The sequence below is a fragment of the Camellia sinensis genome, chromosome 9 (assembly GCF_055761805.1).
Source record: "Camellia sinensis isolate YWXY chromosome 9, ASM5576180v1, whole genome shotgun sequence".
Taxonomy (NCBI): domain Eukaryota; kingdom Viridiplantae; phylum Streptophyta; class Magnoliopsida; order Ericales; family Theaceae; genus Camellia; species Camellia sinensis.
In genome coordinates, this window is record NC_138969.1 from 178819114 (window position 1) to 178839782 (window position 20669).

At 35.7% G+C, this 20669-nt stretch overlaps 1 protein-coding gene and 1 long non-coding RNA gene across 2 annotated transcripts; one reads left to right on the top strand and one right to left on the bottom strand.

Annotated features, from left to right (window-relative positions):
- Window positions 1–3863: 3863 nt before the first annotated feature.
- On the bottom strand, window positions 3864–6106 carry LOC114276989 (cysteine-rich receptor-like protein kinase 10). The gene is made up of 7 exons (XM_082889604.1): window positions 5785–6106; window positions 5577–5690; window positions 5246–5427; window positions 4913–5123; window positions 4535–4772; window positions 4262–4412; window positions 3864–4163 (listed from the first exon to the last, which is right to left on the bottom strand). Exons 1-7 carry the CDS (start codon window positions 6104–6106, stop codon window positions 3864–3866), a joined length of 1518 nt encoding a protein of 505 aa, XP_082745730.1.
- Window positions 6107–9315: 3209 nt separating this feature from the next.
- Window positions 9316–10415, top strand: LOC145798875 (uncharacterized). The gene is made up of 3 exons (XR_014340691.1): window positions 9316–9519; window positions 9636–9690; window positions 9831–10415. It is a non-coding gene; the product is annotated as an uncharacterized LOC145798875 (long non-coding RNA).
- The last annotated feature ends 10254 nt before the right edge of the window (window positions 10416–20669 follow it).

Sequence of the window (20669 nt, forward strand, 5' to 3'; positions counted from 1 at the left end):
TTCCCCTTGAGCCCATTCCTACTTCTCCGTCTGCGTCACCTATGGCTCCTTCTCCTCATTTGCCTTCTTCTTTCCCTCCATTGTTGGTCTATTCTTGTCGCTAGGCTCCTCCACCACCAGTTGTCTCTACTCTTGTTGCTGCTCCTTCTACTTCTGACGACTTTGATCCTGCTGTACACCGATATCCTACTCGTGAGCGTCGTCCTCCAAACAGGTTAGGTTTGTCTAATACATATGTTTTCTTCTTTCCTATTGTACCTTTTTGTCTGTTATTCATTCTTTTTCAGAACCACAATCTTATACGGAGGCCTGTCATGATCCTAATTGGGTTCAAGCTATGAAGGATGAGTTATTTGCCTTACAGAAGACTAACACTTGGGAGTTGATTCCTTTGCCTGCTGGCAAAAATCTGGTTAGTTGCAAATTGGTCTACAAAGTCAAGACTCATTATAATGGCTCTCTCGAGCGCTACAAAGCTCGCTTGATTGCCAAGGGTTTCTCACAGGAGTATGGTATTGATTATGAAGAGACATTTGCCCCTGTTGCCAAGATGACTATTGTTCGTACCTTGATTTTGGTTGTTGTTATTCGACATTGGCCTCTCTATCAGATGGACGTTAAGAATGTTTTTCTTAACAGTCATCTTACTGAGGAGGTCTACATGCGTCCTCCCCTTAGTCTTCTCTACTCTTTGGGGCAGGTCTGTCATCTTCGCGCGTGCTCTGTATGGTTTGAAGCAGTCTCCTCGTGCTTGGTATGCTCACTTTCAGACTGTCGTTACCAAGCCTGGGTTTCATTCTTCTATTTTTGACTCTGCTTTGTTTCTGAGATATACCTCAACTGGTTTTGGTGCTCTCCTATTCTATGTAGATGATATGATCATCACTGGATCTGACTCTTCTACTATCTCTAAGGTCAAGCAACATCTTTTCCATACCTCCGAAATGATGGATCTGGGTCCATTGCCGTATTTTTTGGTATTAAGGTTGCCTCTTCTCCAAAGGGCTATTTTCTATCTCAGGCTAATTATGCTAATGAGATTATTCACCGTGTCGGTCTTATTGATACTAGGGTTTCTGATACACCTATTGAGCTTAATGTGAAGCTCAACTCCACTGATGGTGTCCCACTGGATGATCCCATGTTATATCGAGAGCTCATGGGTTGCTTAGTCTATTTGACGGTTACTCGTCCGGATCTTGCCTATGATGTTCATGTGGTTAGCCAGTTTGTCTCTGCTCCTCGCTCCACACATTAGGCTACTTTGGTTTGGGTTCTTCGCTATCTCCGGGGCACTGTATTTCAGGGTTTACTGTTGTCTTCTACTTCCTCTTTGGACTTGGTGGCTTATGCTGATTCTGATTGAGCTGGTGATGTCACTGATCGCAAGTCCACTTCTGGCTTCTGCATGTTCCTTGGTGATTCTTTGATCTCTTGAAAGGCAAAGAAACAGACTGTTGCTGCGCGTTCCACTGCCGAAACTAAGTACCGTGCTATGGCTCAGGCCACTGCTGTGATTGTTTGGCTTCGTTGTCTCTTGACTGAGTTAGGTGTACCTCAGTCTTCTCCGACCTCTCTCTATTGTGACAACTGTAGTGCTATTTAGATTGCCCACAATACTGTCTTCTATGAACGGATGAAACACATTGAGACTGATTATCACTTTATCCGACAGCATCTATAGTCTGGCTCTATCTTGCTTCTTTTCATCTCCTCGGCTTTGCAACTTGCGACCTTCTTCACCAAGACTCACACTGCTGCTCAGTTTCAGTTTCTTCTTAGCAAACTGTCAGTGTTTTCTGCTAAAACACCTTGAGTTTGAGCGGGGGTGTGAGAATATATTGTATATATGGCATGTTGTGTATATATATGGCATGATTGTGTAAATAGGACTTAGTATTTTCTTTTTTAGTTATAGATTTAGGGCTACATAAACTGATGAACTCTTTGTAAATTGATACAATTGAATACACAATATTCTTCAGAAACTTACACTAATATGCATATATCTTAAGAACTCGTCAAGATCACAAGACTCCATCAATAATGGATCGATCAATTCCATCCCTCTCCCTTCATTCCATAATTGCCATGCCTATAGCATCACCAAGCCAAATACACTTATTCAAGCCAAAAAACTTCCAACAAGACTATCAATTTTGAAAAGTATAGTCTAACTCAAGTCGAATAAGCTTACATATGCTATAAGGCTAGGGGCACACTTAGATGGAAACTAGCATTTCTCCTCCCAGTTATGATCTCAATCAAAAGGACACCAAAACTGAAAACATCAGATTTGACGGAATATAGTCCTTCCATAGCAAACACTGGAGCCATGTAACCACTATCCGAAAAGAGAAGGAATAAGAAAGAAGTTTGAAATAGGAACCAAAACATGTTATATGACAATAATAACTCATGTGATTGATGAAGTGAAAAAGTGATTGAAAGAACTTACCATGTTCCAACAATCTTGGCAGTGTTAGTAGCATCATCACTTCCTCCGAAGATCCTAGCCATTCCAAAGTCCGAGATCTTTGGATTCATTTCACTATCCGGTAACACAATGCCTGGTTTCAAGTCCTTATGAATGATTCTAAGCCGAGAATCCTCATAAAGATATAGCATTCCTCTTGCAATTCCATTGATGATATTCAGACACCAGCTCTAGTTCATATGAGCACGCATCCTAGGATCTAACCAAAAATAAATTTATAGATTAGGAAAAAAAAAAGCTTTAGAATAAGTTCAATGAAACCTATCCATATTCATATGTCAAATTTGTATAGAAAAATAAACTATTGAAGTTGAAAACTTCATAAAGAAAAGAATACAAACCAAAAAGGAAGACATCGAGGCTGCCATTGGGCATGTATTTGTAGATGAGCAACTTTTCATTTCCATCTATGCAAAAGCCCAGAAGCCTGACAAGATTTTTGTGTTGAAGTTTCAATATTAATAAAACTTCATTGGTGAATTCATCTAAACCTTGTTCAGATACACTAAAGAGCCTCTTCACAGCAACTTCTTTACCATCAGATAGTTGACCCAGAAAAAAAATAAAATAAAATAAAATAAAATAAAAATTAAAAAAAAATACTGAGAATTGGTTCATTGGTTTGGAGAAAGTCCGGAGTGTATTTTAAATGCTAGGAGAGTTATTGAGAAACAGCTAATATTTTCTTTCATTTGACTAAGAGGTCAAGTGTTTAAATCTTTTCAATTGTAAGAATTTCTCTCCATTAAGCTATAGCCGCCAACTACTGAAAAAAAGAAAAGGAATCTGTTTGGTTCTTTGAATTCAATTTTTTTAGAAAAATTTGGACTTTCTGTTTTGTTATCCAAAAAATCAACCAAAAAAAATAATAATAATAATTCTAAAATCTTGGGTAGTGTTTGATAGAGTTTTAGAATTATGATTTGAGAATAAAGTTGTATTTTGAGTTTGTGAGTTTTGGAATTATGATTTGAGTGTGACAAATTTGTTTGGTTATGAGTTTTAAAAATAGTTTTAAATTGAGTTTGAATTGAGTGATGTGACATATGATATTTGATACAAAAACTTACAACTCATAACCAAACACACAATTTAAAATTCTATTCAAAGCGCATAAAATTTTTTTAAAAAAGACTGAGAAATTTACTCTGAAATTCAAGACAAGAACTGGAAAAGGTTTTCAAAATTGCTCTTTCCTCCCTCTCATAATACATAACTCACCATGAGAAAGACAACAAATAGACAGTGACAATGACAACTCCCATTGGGGCAATGTTTATTAGGTTTATCAAAGTTTTCTCTAACAACTCATAATGATAATTACACTACAACACTTTGAAACCATTAATGCACTCAGTTGCATCAATCAACAGGTCATAACAACAGAAATTGTTAATTCATCAACAGAATAATCTTTGTCATTTCTTTCATAGTGATCTTTGAATCTCCCGACAGAGAAGGCAGGTCGTTCAGGTTGACTAAGAGTTACAGCTTCACTTTTCAGCATAACCACAACTGATGACATAATAGGCCTGTCATATGCATCTTCTTGGACACACAATAAACCAATATGCATATATCTTAAGAACTCATCAAGATCACAAGACTCCATCAATAATGGATTGATCATTTCCAACCCTTTCCCTTCATTCCATAATTGCCATACCTATAGCATCACCAAGCCAAATACACTTATTCAAGCAAAAAAAACATTCAACAAGACTATCAATTTTGAGTAGTCCAACTCAAGTCAAATAAACTTACAAATGCTATAAGGCTAGGGGCGCACTTAGTGAGATGAAAAGTGGCATTCCTCCTCCCAGTTATGATCTCAATCAAAAGGACACCAAAGCTGAAAACATCAGACTTAGCAGAATATAGTCCTTCCATAGCAAACTCTGGAGCCATGTAACCACTATCCAAAAAGAGAAAGGATTAGAAAGAAGTTTGAAATAGGAACCAAAACATGTTATAAGACAATAAACCCAAATGATTGATGAGGTGAAAAAGTGATTGAAAAAGAAACACTAAACTCACTATGTCCCAACAATCCAAGCAGTGTTAGTTGCATCATCACTTCCTCCGAAGATCCTTGCCATTCCAAAGTCTGATATCTTTGGATTCATTTCACTGTCCAGTAACACACTGCTTGGTTTCAAGTCCCTATGAATGATTCTAAGCCGAGAATCCTCATGAAGATATAGCATTCCTCTTGCAATTCCATTGATGATATTCGGACTCCTGCTCCAGTTCATTTGCGCACGCTTCCTAGGATCTAACCAAAAATAAATTTATAGATTAGGAGAAAAAAGCTTAGAATAAGTTCAATGAAACCTATACATATTCATATGTCAAATTTGTATAGAAAAATAAAATATTGAAGTTGAAAACTTCAAAAAAGAAAAGAATACAAACCAAGAAGGAAGACATCGAGGCTGCCATTGGGAATGTATTCGTAGATGAGCAACTTTTCATCTCCATCTATACAAAAGCCCAGAAGCCTGACAAGATTCTTGTGTTGAAGTTTCAATATTAATAAAACTTCATTGGTGAATTCATCTAAACCTTGCGTAGATACACTTGAGAGCCTCTTCACAGCAACTTCTTTACCATCAGGTAGTTGACCCTGAAAAAAATGTATCAAGCCACTAAAACTAGAAATCAAGAAAGAAAAAAAAAAGGAAAAAAAAAGAAGGATTTCATGTTTACAGAAAAGAAAAAAGAAAAAAGAAAAAAAAATGTTATCACCTTATAAACAGGACCAAAACCACCTTGTCCGAGCTTATTTGAATCAGAGATGTTATCTGTGGCTGCACTTAGCGTTGACAAATCAAAAAATGGAAAATTCTGAGAGTTCAAGTTGTCCCTTGCTTGCAAATTTTGATGTTGAACATCTATGTTATTGGGGTCCCCAATATCGTATAATTGATCTTCTCAGCTAGATACTTGTATTTCCCCTGAAATTTGGGGAAAATAAAAAATAAAAAATTAGATGTTTGGTTTCAGTTTTATAAAAGAAAATATATAATTGAGAGTTGAGGGAAAAAAGAATTTACTTTGTATTAGCTGGAGTCATTACTTGTCTTAGGTTGATTCCTTATGGCAAGACAGTAGCAGACACAAAAACCCAAAAGTACTACCATTAGAATTGCTGATACGATTGTAACAATCATCCAATTGTTCCTACTGCTTGCTTTTGGAATTCAAGGAAAAAGAAATACTAAATTCTATCAAGAAATACTATTTGTAGAACAAATTCCAATAGTGGTAAACAAACTAATACTTACTTTCAAATATCCTTAGGTTTTCAGAAGTCGCGCCTTCATAAAAAGCGTAGAACTCATACCTTAAGTAGCAACTGGGACTAAGAAGTCTAGCGCCACGAGACAAAGAACAACAACTTGAAGTGTTTGCTATTGCTATTTCAAGGCATGTATTACAGTCACCTGGAGACAAGTATATTGTGCACTGGACAAGAGCGTATATTGTTTCAGTATCTGTAAAGTTCACCGCTCCATAGGCATACATACCATATGAAGGATTGAATGCTGCGAGCCTGCTAAGATTATGCAACGTATCATTCACGACAGGGGAAAGTCTATGGTACATTTTGTTCAAAAAATGTACGGTACACAAAAAAGCAATGGCTAGGATTGAGCTACATCATTAAAAGTGACCTGCTAAACAGGTCACTTTTTATAGTTATGAGTTAAAATCATATTTCTTCATAACTATAATCAAATTGATCATAACTTAGTCATAACCACATCTCATAACCAATACCATTTTGTTCATAACTAATATCACATATTTCATAACCACATCTCATAACCAACACCATTTTGTTCATAACTAATATCACATATTTCATAACCATTGATCACATACCTCATAACTACTACCCACATAAATCATAACCACATCTCATAACTAGTCCCTTTGAGTCATAATCAACATCACATATCTCATAACCACTATTCACATATCTCGTAATCAACACCTTTTTGTCATAACCAACATCACATATCTCATAACCATTAATCACATATCTTATAATTAACACTTTTTTTGCTCATAACCACACCACTTTGATCATAACCAACATCACATATCTCATAACTACTAGTCACATATCTAATAACCAACATCACATATCTCATAACCACTAGTCACATAACCAACACTCATAACTCATAACCATTAATACATATAGCATAACCACACCCTTTGACACCGCTTTGCTCATAACCATTACCCACATATCTCATAAGCACTGACACATATAGCATAACAAAACACCCTTTGACATCACTTTGCTCATAACAATTACCCACATATCTCATAACCACTAACACATATAGTATAACCAAACATTCTTTGACACCACTTTGCTCATAACCATTATCCACATATCTCATAACCACTAACACATATAGCATAACCAAACACCCTTTGACACCACTTTGCTCATAACCTTTACTCACATATCTCATAACCACTAACACATATAGCATAAGCAAACACCCTTTGACACCACTTTGCTCATAACCATTACCCACATATCTCATAACCACTCATACATATAGTATAACCAAACACCCTTTTGACACCACTTTGCTCATAACCATTACCCACATATCTGATAACCACTAACATATATAGCATAACCAAACACCCTTTGACACCACTTTGCTCATAACCATTACCCACATATCTCATAACCACTAACACATATAGCATAACTAAACACCCTTTGACACTACTTTGCTCATAACCACTACCCACATATCTCATAACCACTAACACATATAGCATAACCAAACACCCTTTGGCACCACTTTGCTCATAACCATTACCCACATGTCTCATAACCACTAACACATATAGCATAACCAAACACCCTTTGACACCACTTTGTTCATAACCATTACTCACATATCTCATAAACCACTAACACATATAGCATAACCAAACACCCTTTGACACCACTGTGCTCATAACTATTACCCACATATCTTATAACCACTAACACATATAGCATAACCAAACACCCTTTCACCCCACTTTGCTCATAACCATTACCCACATATCTCATAGCCAACATCACATATATCATAACTACTAATCACATATCTCATAACCAAACACTCTTTGACTTATAACTATACCACTCTGCTCATAACCAAAATCACATATCTCATAATCACTAATCATATATCTCATTACCTTTACCCACGTATGTTATAACCACATCTCATAACCAGCATCCATTGTTTCATAATCAATATCACATATATCGTAACCACTAATCATATATCTCATAACCACTACCCACGTATAGGGGTGTAAATTTGGCCCACGAGCTCGCGGCACACCCCAAGTCCACTCGTGCCCTAGGTAGGCAGAACTAGGCTCGAGCCTAAACCCAACCTAAGATATGTGTTCTAGAGCCCAGCCCGACCCTGGTGTTATGGAGTGTGACCCATCCTATGAGCTCGCCCCGAAATTTTCTTCCCCATCTGGCTCGACTCAACCCCAATGGATCCTTGGCCCCCTTGTCAGCGCAATGGTCAAAAATTTAAATCAAAACAATTTGAAAGAGTCATATAACCGTTAATTCCACCAACAATCAATTTTTATTTTATTTTATTTTTTTTATATATAAATTAACTCCTCCCTCCCAAGTCTTATAAATACCACCCCTCTCACATCACTACAAGAAAAGTGGGCTTAAAAGACAAAACTTTTTGCGACGGCACACCTTGCCGTCGCAAAAAATGTGATTTTTTGCGACGGCACAGCTTGCCGTCGCAAAAAATGTGATCTTTTGAGACAGCACAACTTGCCGTCGCTAAAAAATGTGATCTTTTGAGACGGCACAGCTTGCCGTCGCAAAAAATGTGATCTTTTGAGACGGCACAACTTGCCGTCGCTAAAAAATGTGATCTTTTTAGACGGCACAGCTTGCCGTCGCAAAAAATGTGATCTTTTGAGACGGCACAACTTACCGTCGCTAAAAAATGTGACTTTTTGAGACGGCACAACTTGCTGTCGCAAAAAATGTGACCTTTTGAGACGGCACAACTTGCTGTCGCAAAAAAAATGTGACCTTTTGAGACGGCACAACTTGTTGTTGCAAAAAATAGAGTTTTTGTGACGGTACCAGCTGCAGTCGCAAAAAAAAAAATAGAATAATTTCTTGCAACCGTAATAGATACCGTTGCACAAAAAATATATATATATATATATATATTGTGGTTTTGAGACGGCTTCATATATATATAGTCACAAAATGGTTTAAATAAATGCAACGTTATTTTTCTGTCACCAAAAAAAAAAAAAAAAAAAAAAAACGACGTAGTCTTACTCTTTTGAACATTTTAATGAAAAAAAAATGGGCCGCAGAAAAATATTTTTTATTGACCACAGAAAATTAACTTTTATTTTAGTGGAAAATATTTTTCATTAAAATATTACCCCTACTTCTACCAAATAAAAAATAATAATATTTTTTTTCATTAAAATAAAAATAAAACAAATAAATTTTCAATCTTAGTAACTAAAAAAAAAGAATTTTTTTTTAAAAAAAATTCATTAACTACAAAAAAATATATATTTTAACAAAAATAAAAAAAAATTTGACGACGGCAACCCTCGTCGCAAAAAAAAAGAAAAAATAATTAAACAGGGTTATTTTGTTATTTAAATTTCATTTCTGATCCCAAAAAAAAAAAAAAAAAAGCTTTTTATTTTTAATTTTTTATTCCCGCCCCTTTTTTTCGATTCCCTCCCCCCCTTCCCTCCCCCAAAACAAAAAAATCCCCAATCTCAAACCTAGCGTCGTCGTCGGGGGAGGAGTAGCGTCGGAGGAGGAGAAGCAGCGTTGGAGCAGCAGCAGATCTTCCGATGTTGCCTGGCCTCACCAAGTCCTACCCTGTCACTCCTTCCCGTTAAAATCTACGGTCTAGATTCTCCAAAGAAGAAGCAGTCGTCGCACACACCATTAAGAAAAGTCTGAAGAAGTAGGGCTTTCTGGTTTTATATATATAGCCCTAAATCGCATCTCTGCGCTGTTTAGTTGGAACAGAGCTCTCTCTCTCTCTCTTGATTCTGTGTTTTTTGGTCTCCATTTCTACAGGAAATCATGGCCAAAGGTCCTGGTCTTTACACTGAAATTGGCAAGAAAGCACGAGGTTCTCTCTCTCTCTCTTTCTCTCTCTCTCTCTCTCTCTCTGTGTATACGTGTATGAATCATGTATCTATGTTTCTTGTTGAGTTATTGGTGTGTTGATTGTATATTTTGAGTGATTTAATTGTTTAATTTTTATGCTAGATCTTCTCTACAAGGACTACCAGAGCGACCACAAGTTCACTGTCACAACCTATTCTCCAACTGGAGTTGTGAGCTTTTTGCTCATTTTCCTTTCTCAGATCTTTTTACTCACTTCATGAAGCTAGTGTTTCTATATCTTTTTATTTGATTATATTATACGTGTGTATGTATGCTGTTATTTTCAGTTTATGCTGTATAGATTTGTATTTGTATATTTGTATGCATGTATGAGCATCTTATGCTAATTGTCTCAATGAAGCCAAGTGCATTATTGAATGGGGTGGACCTTTTTCATTTTAAGTGTGATTTTGGTGCTTTTGCTTTTTTGTAATTGACTTTTTTAAAAAAGAAAAAGAAAAAGTGAGACCATGAATTTTGATGGGTTTTAAGTGGTGTCTATTAGTATCATCATCTTATATAGTTGGCATCGCGGGCGATTTTTGAATTATTATTATGCATTGATGCTTAGCCAATATACCTTTTTACCATATGTTTCATGATCTTGAATAGTTCTCTTAAACTTGTATAATTGACAATTGACAATGGGAATTGGTAGCATCATTGCTTGCGCATTTTGTTAGTGGTTTTGGCTTATCTTATTGTCTATGTTACTGGTTTTCTTTCAATTTGGTTCATTGATTGAATTTGGAAAGAGCTATTAGTTTACGGGTTTTGAATACATTTTAGGCATCAAATAAATTTATGACTATGCTTTTTTTACTTTTGCTAAGATGCTGAATGACAGAGGAATTGTTCAACTTAGAGCCTGTTTGGTTAGGCAACATGAATTATTTTTTTTTTAACTAAAACATTCAAAATCTGCAAGTTCATAGCTGAGTTGGTTCTAAATTTGTTTAGGTTTTGAGCATAATAAATTTTGAATCTTCCAATTCTCAATAATCTACAAGTTCATATATGAGTAATTCAAAATTTGTCCAATTTTTGAACAAAATAGGTTTGTAAAATAAGTATTAGAAGTACTATATACACAATAAATAAATAAAAAGGGAAAATCAAATAAATTTTAGAGTAGTTTTGTAATAGTTTTGCTACTAGGAAAAAGTTTTATTGATATGAGAAATAAGTTGAAGATCACCTGTATAGGTAATCCAATGCCGACTCTAGTTTTAACATCAAGTATGATTTTCCATCCCATTGCATTTTTAATTCCATTGTGATTCCCTTAGCATCGCCTTCAATAATTGGAACCCCTAAAAGATCAACAACTTTCTATCAATCCCTTAAAAAAGATTAAAAATAAAATAAAATTAATGGTCCAAATAAATTTAAATTATTTCCTTCAATTCTTGTGTCTATTCTTGAAGATGATTGACTCTACCTCTGGCCATAATAATTCCATAAAGTGAAAAATAAAATATATATATTTTTGAAGATTAAAGAAACAAAAGTTGTGGAGTGAATTCCGACTTGCTAATGTGCAATAACTTTAGACCAATCCAATCTGATAGGCCATTCTTTTCTCATTTGATTTTCTCTGAAGAATGTAATTGTAAATTGAGAAGTACAATTCTTTCCAAAATCCATGAAAGCATTGGGATAAAAATTAGTTAAACTTCCTTATTTAACTAGTTAAAAATTAGTTAAACTTCCTCATCAAAGATCAAATAGAAATCAAACAAACCTGTGAATTGTGCATCCACAGTACCAAGAGTCAACTTTGAAAACTTGAGAGATGATAAGATAACTGATCTATATTGTTCGAGAATTGGCTCAACAGAACTTCGAATTAGCTCTGATGCTGCCTATGCCACCATGTGTCAAAAATGAAGTAATTTAAGTAAAAATAAAATAAAATGCTTATGTTTTTTTGAATTTATTTTCTTTGAATTGATGGCAGGGCACTGGCAGGTGTGTTTTTATTTTGTTTGTTTATTTTAATTGATAGTAGGATACTTGCAGGTGTACTGTCTTTTTTTTAGAGGGAGATGATGTCACAAGAGAAAGATTGAATTCATTTTTGGTTGAACTCAAATTTGTTGAATGACATGTAAATGTTTGGAAATTCTGAATTGATACTTTTGCTTCCCACCCACGACAAAAATAAACATAATTTTGAGGAAGTAGAGAAATGTACATGTTTGAAAAGAAAGAACTCTAGCGCAAATACATCACAATAGAGTCTGGTTCAAGTAAATTCATTAATTTTTATAGACATTTGAAAATTCTATACTGAGATTTTTGCCTTCATTTCAAGCCTACATTGAGGTGCTCATTTCTAACCCTAGCACAACTCTAGTTTAGAAATGCCTGCTCGAATTGAGTTGCGGTTGGAGTTATTATTGTACTACTATGCCTTGTCCCATGGATGCACGAAAAACTGGAGCTTTTTTATTTTCAATTTTTTATTTTTTAGTTTTGGATAAGGAAGAAGGAAACTGAAATGCTGAAATCTTTCCTTTAATTTTATTTTTGATTTCCCAGAATTGACAACTTACCATATGCCCTTATAGTTTTGGATAAACTATATTGACAAAGTAGTTTACGATTCTAGTTTTTAGAGGGCAGTTCTAGTTGCGCTTTGCAATTATGAATTCCTCATTTATTTGTCAACGTTCTTGTACACTTACAATGTTGAGTAGCAACAGCCAGAATCCTCGTTTGGGATCGTTCTTGTACACTCACAATTTTGTATTGCTTTTTTTTTTTTTTTTTTTTTTTACAAGAATTGTATTTGAGGGATAGAACAACAAAAAAAGTTTGGTCTATGGAGTTGTGAATTTGTTTTGGTCTTTTTATTTTGTCTAAATATGTGACAATGGTGTTTTAGCCAATCGCCGAAACATCCCCAACTAGTCACACCCCCAAAACATCGCATTCAACTCTCTGTCTCCCACTCGCTGCTTCTCACCTTGCCGATCACCTCTGCCTCTGCCGCTGTTAGAGTTGCCAATCGCTGCCATCGCCGCTAGTGGTGCCAATCGTGACCGCCACTGCCACCGCTAGCCCTACCCTCCTCTTAGATCGCCTCACCGCTCGGCGATTTGGTAAGTTTCTTTTTCTTTCTCTTTGCTCTCTCTCTCTCTCGCTCTCTATGCTTTTTGCTATGCTATCTTTGCTTTTGGCTCTCTCCCTTTGGTTTGGGCTCTCTATCTCATCTTGATTCTGGTAAGTTTTTTTTTTACTGACTTGATTCTATTATTGTGAAGTTGTGAGAGGTTGAAAATTTCTTATATTTGATGAGCATTTGTGAAACAAATATAAATGTACTGATTTGACTTAAAATATTTGTAAGCTTTTTGGTTAAAATATAAATGTAGGTTGTTTGGTTAAAATTTTAATGTAGGGTGTTTGGTTAAAAGATTAATATATATATATATATATATATTTTTGTAAACAATATGAAATACAAAAAAAAAAAAGAAAAAAAAAAGAAGAAAAAAGTATTGATTTAGCTGAAAATATGAATGTAGGGTGTTTGGTTATATTTGATGAGCATTCGTTTTGTGTGTGTGTGTGTGTGTGTGTGTGTGTTGGGTTGTGGATTTGAATAGGTTACATTCTTTGATTGCTGATTGAAATTTTGAATGGTTTGCTTTTGTTTCTATTTTTTTGTTTTCAAATTATTACCTCTTCTACAATTTGTTGCTGATTTACTTGTGTATATGTGTATGTGTGTGTGTCTGGAAAACTTTTATTTATGATGGACATCACTCTTTAGCAAGTTTGGCCCCTCTCTCTCTATATGTATGTGTGTATTCTTTCTTAGTTTGATCATTGTTAACAAGTTTTATACTTGGCTTATCATTTTTGTACTTGACTAATTTCACCGAAAAAAGTTAGATTACAACCATGAGAACACATTCAAGTCAAAGAGAAACCATTTTGTTCCTCCCCTGTTTCTCTGATCTCTATTAGTATGAATAAACTACTTTGATTATTTTCTTTTCTTTCATTTCCTTTGTTTTGATTGGTAGATTTCTATAAATCAATTTCTAATATTTCATTTCCTCTTGCTGCAAGTCATGGGTCTTTGTTGCAAGTGGTGTCTTGATATGACTGGATGGCAAGTGGTGTCTTGATATGAATTGCATCATATGGACAACAAACATTAGTGGCATAGTAGATTGTCCACAAATGTTGAGCTCAAAACTTGTATTCTTAGTAGTGAACAAACAATATTGAATTTTAGATGTTAAGTTGAGTGAGTTTGTGGCTTGGGATCAATTTGAGGGAGTATTTGAATTCAATAGAGTTAATAATAAATTGTGATTAGTTTGGTTTGGGTTAGATTTTTGCATCTTTTTGTAAGTTGAATAAATGATACTAAATAAAAGCTAAAAATACTTCTGTCCATTTTGAAGATAATTTATTTATTTTCAACTTAATGGGTTTATTATTCTGTAATAAGTAGTAAGTAAAACTGCACTAAACAGTTGAAACATAGATAAGCTTTTTGAAGTCTTGGTATCCAGCTTCAAAATCTGTCCTAAAGGGAAACAACATTTACTAAGTATAGAAGTGTAGACTAAGATAATAATTTGCTCATTTTAGTAAGCAGCCATACTCCTCTGCATAGTCAGGGCTTTGTAGAATTTTGAGATGTATGTTTCTTTCAATAATGCGCTCATCATTGCATATTGTCTCCAAAAAAAAATCTACATGGCAAAGCAAATAGCGTGCATAAGACATTAACGAGTTTAAGCTGAGATCGACAACATATCAATAAATTTTCCAACTATGCTAATTTAGCCACAAACAACGCTCTTGTAGAAACAGTGGTGTGGTTAATACTAGCAACTCCTGGATTTTTTTTACGAAAAATATAAATTAAAAAAATGTTGGTAAAGAGAGCTTATGTCATGATTCAAGTAAATAAAAGAAGAAATAAAAGAAAACGAATAAAAACTTCTGTAAATAAACAAAAACAGTAATGTCAATAAGGCAACAACACTACCAAAATTCCATAACTTTTCTCTTCCATATCTTCTACTATCAGTTCAGTTTTTACCCAGGACAACAACCATGTGGGTCCCCACGCACCACCACAGTGCAAAAACCCAATTCTTTCTCTCTCGCCCTAAACAAAGTCACTGAATCTAGTACATGTAGAACACCGTGAACCAATGCATTTTTTCTAAACAAGTTTGTTATCGAATAATTAATTTTTAAATACTTATGAAAGATTCATTTATTAAAGAAGGGTTTAAAAATTACGTTACTGTTACTTCTAGCCCTCAACCAACTCTTATTTCTTGAGGACAATAAATGTAGCCAAGAAGCAGCATCACCAAAAACAGTGATAGCAAAAGGAGAAATGGGTCAAGGTTCAAAACACTCACATTGCAAAGAGTTAAAGATCATTTGGGTTCAGCAACTGTGGTCACCAATCGGCTGCCAGCGGTGGTGCCAGTGACCCATGATTAATGGCATGAGTCTTAATATTTGAATTAAAAATTTAATCAAAATTACATATTGAAATTATAGATTAAACATTCGCCATCAGTGGAATAATATGTTACATCGCAAGCGACAACAATCCATATAATCACCCAAAATGGTGAATAGTTTCAAAACACCAATTAATGAAAAAATATAAATGATGGGAATCGTAACTTTGCAATCCCAGGAAGATCCACCACATAATCATCCTATGCTAAAAAAACACTTCATATGAAGAAAAGTAGACACCGTAAGAAGCTGCTCCAGGAACACGATATTGTACTATTTCGATCAGTTAGTAGAGCTACCTACGAAGAAAAGAAATTATGAGCAATATGTTAAATTACACAAATAGAAATCTTGTTCAATATAATATGACCAAGAGACAAACAAAAGTTTGACAGCACATACAGAACTTTACAGATATAACAGCCACCAATGCTTGATGGTCATGAGTGCATTAAGATGGATTGAAGATTCAAAGCCCTGCATTTTTTAGTGTATGCAGTTGGTCATGGTTCTTTCTTAACTTTTTTTTTTCTTCCATAGCCTGTGGGAACATCTCTTTGGTAAAGGCACCCTCAAACATAAAAAGAAACCAATATGCTTTAAATATATTCCAAAGCACAAATTTAGAAAAATTAAGTTTGTATCATCCCAACATAAGTTTGATTTAAGTTGCACGGTAGTTAGTGTAGATCAAACCCAAGAAGCTAGAATAAATATCATAGTAAAAAAGAACAATCAGGATGGTCAACTATAAAAGTAAGAAAGAAAAATGCATGAAAGATAGAGCTCACATTTTGCATAGTAAGCACTCAGTTTGTTTGGAACAACATCAATGAGCATTTGACTTACAAACAGAATCGTAGGACTCCCCTTGCCTATCTCCCAAGTGATTCAAAGCACAAAAAATTAAGACCTGCTGAAGATAGGAAATATAATAATCAAAGAACAGAATTATAACCAAGATAGCTCACCTTCCAAAGAAAACGTTGATGCCAGCTATTCTTGTGTCCACAAGTGTATCAGTAGTCCCAGTTATATTGTATCATAGTTGTCAATTCAACAATCAAAATCCTAATAGTGGAATTGTGAATCAAATCAAATCGAGAATCATGAGATTCGGCATAAACTATAAAAAATGATGATAGATAATTGCATATAAGACCCCAAAAAAAAAAATAGAGAGAGATTTTGGTACATGTTACAGTCACAAAACCATCCCCAGCCAAGTTATAGCCAAAAAAATCAAGAACCAGCCATAGTTAAAAGATCAAGTCATTCGATACTCATATTCAAGATCCAGCCAATCTGCAGAAAAATAAATTCAAAAGAAAAACATGTAACAAATAAAATGAAATGAAACAAAACCCAAAGCAAAACCAAAAGACGAGCTGAGTTGTCATGTAAAATAAAAGAAAACGAAGTAATAGAAAAAGGTTAGAAAACAAAATGGGAAATAATCGCAGGAGTAAGAGAAGAAAATGCAAACAAACCTCAGAAAGTAACGAAACCACTCTTCAGTTTTAGATGCAAAAGAACACCAGGAAAACACAAAACGAACATGGTAAGAAAATAGAAATTAATTAGAGAGAGCAAGAGAAGAACACAAAAATAAATCTCACTCTTCAGCTTCAGATGTAGAAAGAACACCAGGAAAACACAAAATGAACATGGTAAGAAAATAGAGAAGAAAACGTAAACAAACCTCAAAAAGTAACGAAACCACTCTTTAGTTTCAGATGCAAAAAGAACACCAGGAAAACACAAAACGAACATGGTAGGAAAATAGAAATTAATTGGAGAGAACAAGAGAAGAACACAAAAATAAATCTCACTCTTCAGGTAATGAAAACACTCTTCAGCTTCAGATGCAGAAAGAACACCAGGAAAACACAAAATGAAAATGGTAAGAAAATAGAAATTAATGAAAGAGAGCAAGAGAAGAAAACAAAAATAAATCTTAGAAAAGTAACAGAATAGTATTCAGCTGCAGAAAGAAAACCAACGATATTCGAAAGCGAACCCTGTCATTGAAAGAACAGAAAGTCCAATGACTTGAAGAACACCAAAATTGATGAAAGAGAGAAAGAGAAGAAGACGAAAGCAAACCTCAGAAGTAATGCAGCAAGCTTCAGTTCGAGAAAAAACCAGCAAAAGGAAAAACCAGAGGAGTGACCAAGAAGAAGAAACAACTCCAGTCAACTCAATAATGTATCCTTTAGATACAAAAAAGAAACACAACAGTGTGGTGTGCATGTGCTTTGAGCTAGAGAAAAACAGATATTGCAACTCTCTTGCAGAAACAGTGGTGTGGTTGATATTAGCAACTCCTGGATTTTTTTACCAGAAATATAAATTAAAAAAATGTTAGTAAAGGGAGCTTATCTCATAATTCAAGTAAATAAAAGAAATCAAATAGAAACTTTTGTACATAAACAAAAACAGTAATGTCAATAAGGCAACAAAACTACCAAAATTCCATAACTTTTCTCTTCCATTTCTTCTACTATCACTTCAGTTTTTACCTAGGACAACAACCATGTGGGTCCCCACGCACCACCACAGTGCAAAAATCCAATTCTCTCTCTCGCCCTAAACAAAGTCACTGAATCTAGTAAATGTAGAACACCATGAACCAATGCATTTTTTCTAAACAAGTTTGTTATTGAATAATTAATTTCTAAAAACTTATGAAAGATTCATTTATTAAAGAAGGGTTGAAAAATTATGTCACTGCTACTTCTAGCCCTCAATCGACTCTTATTTCTTGAGGACATTAAATGTAGCCAAGAAGCAACATCACCAAAAATAGTGATAGTGTAGATGCGCCCGTATGGGGGGCCCTCACTACAGTTCGGACTCGATTTGTGTCACGGTTCTTAATCTGAACCAAAGAGTCCAAATCCGGCAAATCGTTTTGAGAAACAGGTTTTTGAAAAGAAATGCCAAACATGGACTGCTTTGCCAAATACAGAGTCGCCACCTAAATATTTTTTATGGGGGAATTTAGAAAACCCTGACTCGGTGCCGAAGGCCACATGTCCGTCATCACCAGAGTTGCCTCGGCTCGGGAGCTAGGGTACGATTGGGGAAGGTCAGCTATGAGCACCCCCTTTCGCCTGATCCGAAGATCGACCTCTACTAACCGTGATATCCGTTTTTGAAAACGTTATGTGTTCTTATTCCATTTATTAGCCTAGAATTACTATGCTATGCGCGCAGCAAACAAGTATAGACTAGATTGCCTAATTCGGAAATAAACACTGCATATCCGTTTGTCTTAAAAAACATTTTGAAATTTGCTACTCGCAAGTAGGCTAAAAAAAATGGATTTCAATGAGCTATTCCAACTCAGGCAATCCAACCTTCACCCACAGGCATCCAAATAGTTTATCACATAAGCATCTAGCCACATGGTAAGAATATTGTCATGGTAGCATTCACACGCATGCGATATGCTAAAGCATTAAAATACTTACATAGTACTCCGCGCCAAAAACAAAGAACTCGTTAGCAAACATGCATGATCCAAGTCCATGTTTAAATGTCTAATGCAACACATATAGGATGTAATTAGAGTAGGCTCGGCTAACCTAAACATGGGATGTGAAATGCGATCAATTGATGCATGTATTCAATTTGGAATCGAAATACAAATGCAGTTAGCATGATGTACCGAGCCCGGTACATGCGAGACAAATGTATGGATGCACGCATGCATAGCATAAGGTATGCTAATTTAAACATACCCTAATCTACCATCATAAGCAGGTAAATAAAAGGGAAGAAAGAAGTGGGGGTTGGAAGACATGCACACACTCACCCATACTTATTACAAATTTACCCTCGCTCGGAGGGACCGAATAAATAATACAATTTGAATAACGAATTAACTAACCTAGCTAATTAATTATTACAAATTGCCTAATTAGTTAACAAACTAACTAATGCTAAGAAAAATAGTAAACTACCTCGGGAGGAGAACTCGGTGCACGCACACTCGGGTCTTGCTCGGAAGTGCACTGCCATGCATAGGTCGCCTCTGTTTTCCTTGCTCTACTCCTCTGAAGACTGTCAAAGTCTCAGAGTTGCTTCTCTGGACATTGGGAGAACCCACCGGCTGAGTAGAATGGCCACCGACAGTGTTGTATGATCACCGGCCATTGTCGAAGCTATCGGCAGAGGAAGGATTACCGGTCGACACTAGACACTGCCGGCCGGCAGAAAGTTCCTGCAGAATCTGCAATTGACAGCGACAGAGGGCAAGGCAGAGCATGGCAATACAATTCAAAGCATATATGCACCAATCATGTCCCTTATCATATTAGTGACTCAAAGGGACATGGTCCTTGGTTCTCGGACCATCAATCGCGCATTTCCATGCGTGATGGCCCAAGTGACCGAGTATGCACATTTTGATGTTAAGTGCAATGCAAACCAAGAAACCAAAGGGGTCCGATCCCTATCACTAAATCAAGGGACAAGATATGCATGTTCAATGCAACCTAGGCATGTTAGCTAGGGATGCAACATGGAGATGCAAGATGCACATGCAAGCATGCAAACAAACATGCAAGGTAAGCATGCAAGCTAGCAAAGGGATGGACTTAAACATGATTTGGACAGCTCTAATTAGGCCCAAAACAGTGGCCAAAGTGACCAAAATAAAGGACTAAATACACATACACACATGCACATGTTAAAGGGCCAACACTTAGGCACAAATGAGGCAACTCTCAAGCACATTTGAAAGAGGCAATCATGGACATATGGCATGCAAGGTAAGCATTGGAACTCATGTTAAGATGGTGTCAAACCAAGCAAACAAAATAGACCAAGCATGCAATGAATGGCCCAAGTACTTGAAGCAAGTCAAAGGGGCTTGAACCATGACCAAGTCAACCAAGCCTCACAAGGCTAAGAGGACTTAAAATAGATTCAAGGCAAACCTAGACCATGCAAAGGGGACTCTTAGATGGCATCTAAGTGGCTCAAATTCAAAGGCATGTACAATGGCCAAAACATGGAGCATATAACACAAGCTCATAAGGCATCAAAGAGACATCCAAGACAAGCATATAGGCATGCAAAGGGGACTGAAATGACATGGTGGATAGTTCCAAATCACTAAATCAAAGCAAGAATGTCATGTTATACATTCACACACTTAAGGCCAACAAGTCGGAATGCAAAGGGGCTATACTAAGCATGCCAAATCCGACCCAAACAGCCTAGGACAGACCTTAAACATGGCAAAATATGCACAAAAGCTTCACAAAGCTAAGCCTAAAACATGCTAGAACAAGGGTTTACAACCTAAGGCATGTTAAGGCAACAAAGTGGCATTACAAGGTAGGTATGCTAAGCATGCATGGTTTACCAAAACCAATTAAAAACAGAGGCATATTATGACATAATAAGCACAAAAAACAA